The sequence below is a fragment of the Colobus angolensis genome, unplaced genomic scaffold (genome assembly GCF_000951035.1).
Source record: "Colobus angolensis palliatus isolate OR3802 unplaced genomic scaffold, Cang.pa_1.0 Scaffold64, whole genome shotgun sequence".
In the NCBI taxonomy this organism is placed as follows: domain Eukaryota; kingdom Metazoa; phylum Chordata; class Mammalia; order Primates; family Cercopithecidae; genus Colobus; species Colobus angolensis.
Genome location: NW_012120043.1, coordinates 925,249 through 927,832, shown reverse-complemented (window position 1 = coordinate 927,832; position 2,584 = coordinate 925,249). Strand labels below are relative to the sequence as shown.

At 63.4% G+C, this 2,584-nt stretch overlaps 1 protein-coding gene across 6 annotated transcripts in view; it reads left to right on the top strand.

Moving 5' to 3' along the window:
• The first annotated feature begins 366 nt into the window (after positions 1 to 366).
• POLR2E (polymerase (RNA) II (DNA directed) polypeptide E, 25kDa) overlaps positions 367 to 2,584 on the top strand; it is a 9,792-nt gene continuing 7,574 nt past the window's right edge. For all 6 annotated transcript variants that reach the window (XR_001004251.1, XR_001004250.1, XR_001004249.1 and 3 more), the window contains exons 1-2: positions 367 to 532; positions 1,715 to 1,889. Coding sequence is in view for 3 of the 6 variants with exons in the window: in XM_011963994.1 (XP_011819384.1) it covers positions 476 to 532; positions 1,715 to 1,889 (232 nt within the window). In the remaining 3 variants the exon portion in view is untranslated. The remainder of the gene's footprint in view (positions 533 to 1,714; positions 1,890 to 2,584) is intronic.

The following is a 2,584-nucleotide window of genomic DNA, read 5'->3' as shown; positions in this document are numbered from 1 at the left end:
CTGAGGCCCGAGGGCATTAACCCTGACCTGGCCTGGAGCCAATAGAGGAAACCCTGTGCAGTTTGATGCACAAATATTTATAGAGTTCCCACTAGGCTCCCCGACCAATCCTAGGAGCCGAGCTGCCCCTTGACCCATTCCAGGCCTCAGTTTCCCCGCCCACACTTCGCCCCCGCCTCATGGGATTCTAAACTGTCGCCTCAACGTGGGAGTTGAACGGAAACTACAACTCCCAAGAGGCCGTGCGGCCAAAGACACACGAGAACTACGGAGCGAGAGTCTCGCGCAGCAAACTGCCGCTCTCGCAAGGCTCGGACTGCCCTTGGCGCTGCCGATCCCAGAAGTTGCTGCATTCAGGCGTTCGCCGACGACAGCCCAGCGCGGGGCGGGGTTACGTGGAGGGGGCCTGATTGGGAGTCGGCGCAGGCGCAGTCCGCGCGGGTTCTCGCACGCCAAACGAGTGCGAGCGGCGACGATGGACGACGAGGAGGAGACGTACCGGCTCTGGAAAATCCGCAAGACCATCATGCAGGTGAGCTGCGGGTGGTGTTGGGGGCGGGGGCGCGAGCAGCAGGTGCAGGGGCCCGAGGTGAGGTCGAGCTCGGCGTCTCCTCGTACTCCCGTCGGAGCAGCAGCGACGAAGGGCCCGGCCGACACGGGAGGCCCCGAGGCCGCCGGGGGTCCCAGGCGCTGGGCCCGACCTGAGCCGGCAGCGGGGAAGGGAGGGGGTTTCGAGAAGTCTGGGTGCGGAGCTTAGGGGTGGGCGGGCGGCTCGGGCTGGCGCGGCGCGCATGGCGGCGAGAGGAGGGAGGTGCCAACGGGGACGGGGGGCGCCCCCAGACCCTGCCCCTCTCTGTGGTTCAGCGTCGCCATTTGTCCTTGGCGTCGTGAAGCCCAGGGCGTCTCAGCATCCGAGGCTGGCGGAGTTGGTGGTTGGGAAGCAGCAGGCGAGCTGGGGCTTTCGACGGGGACGTGGAGCCCCGGAACCCGTGCCTTGGGGTCGGAGGCAGATGGAGGCCACTGGGCCGACTCCGGTTTGGAAGCTGGGCAAAGGCCTGAGAGCCTGCGGTTCAGGGTCCTCCCTCAGCCGTTGGGGCCGTTTGGGAGCTTTTGCTTTGTCTTGCTTCCCCACCCCATGCCCTTGTCTTCAGCGAAGCCCCCTGCAGCCTGATTCTCCTTCCTAAGGGCGGCATGTGAGACCCCGAAGTCACATCTGTTTCGGTCCCTGTCTTTTTTTTTTTTTTTTCTTTAAGAGACAGGGTCTCACTCTGTCGCCTAGGCTGCAGCGCAGTGGTGCAGTCATAGCTCACTGCATCCTTGAACTCCTGGCCTCAAGCAACCCGCCTGCCTCGGCCTCCCTGAGCTCTGGGATCACGGGCGTGAGCCCCCACGCCCCGTCTTTGTCCCTGCCTTTAGGGTAGCTCTGCACAGTGGTTTGGAGGGCTTTGCTCCCTGCCGGGTTCCTGTGAGGCTGGGTGGACGGTCTTGGTCAAGGCTGAACATCTCTGCGAGCCTCTCGGGATCACGCTGGTCCCATCCTGTGGTGTGGGGCTGTGGGGGCCAGGGTGGCTGTCATGGGGCACACAGCGAGTGTTCAGCCCGTTTGCTGTTCACCTCTGTCCTCTGCAGCAGCCGCGGGTCTGACTTCTGGGTCACGAGCTCTGGCCGCCTTCCTCTCTCTGCCCTGGGGTTAGCTGGTTCTTTCTCTCTGCAGCTGTGCCACGACCGTGGCTACCTAGTGACCCAGGACGAGCTTGACCAGACGCTGGAGGAGTTCAAAGCCCAATTTGGAGACAAGCCGAGTGAGGGGCGGCCGCGGCGCACTGACCTCACTGTACTGGTGGCCCACAACGATGACCCCACTGACCAGATGTTTGTGTTCTTTCCAGGTGAGCAGCGGGTCCCAGGGGAGTTCCAGCGGAGCTGCCCCAGCACCTGCTGAAGAGCCGGCCACTAGCACCCCCCCCAACCCGCCTCATGCCCAGCATTTGATCCTCTGCCCAATCTGGGAGGAAAACTTCCCCTCCTCTTCCTTGCTGTGGGCGATGCCGTGGACATCTGACCCCTCTCATGCGCAGCCTCTTTCTGGTTTCTCTCTCATCGGTCTCCTTTCTTCCTGCCAACCCGGAGAGTGACATGGACCTCACCCGCAGCCCCCCATGACCTTTGCCCTACCTGTGTCCCTTGGCTCCCCCATCCTGGCCGTTGGGTGCACTTCCAGCTGCTTGGCCTGGCCCAGGAGGCCCCGTGTGGGTCAGCGCAGCCTCCTTGTGAGCTGTGGCCCCGTCTGCCCCAGCCCATTCCTCGGCAGCCCATGCCGCCTCTCCCCTGTCAGCGTCCACTACTCATCTTTCGAGGTTGTGCTCAGGCCGCTTTTCCCGGGTGCCCTGGAACCCTCGGTTTCAGCACCTGCACCGTGGACGTCTCCCCACCTGTCTGCCTCCCCAGTATGGCTCTAAAGCCCTCAGTGGTTGGGGGACTACAAGCGCCTTAGGGACACAGCCCCGTGCCCAGAATTAATCAGTGGGGTGGACAGAGCGTGTCTGCCAAGCGGACCTGGTGATGCTGCTGCTTTTTTTTTTTT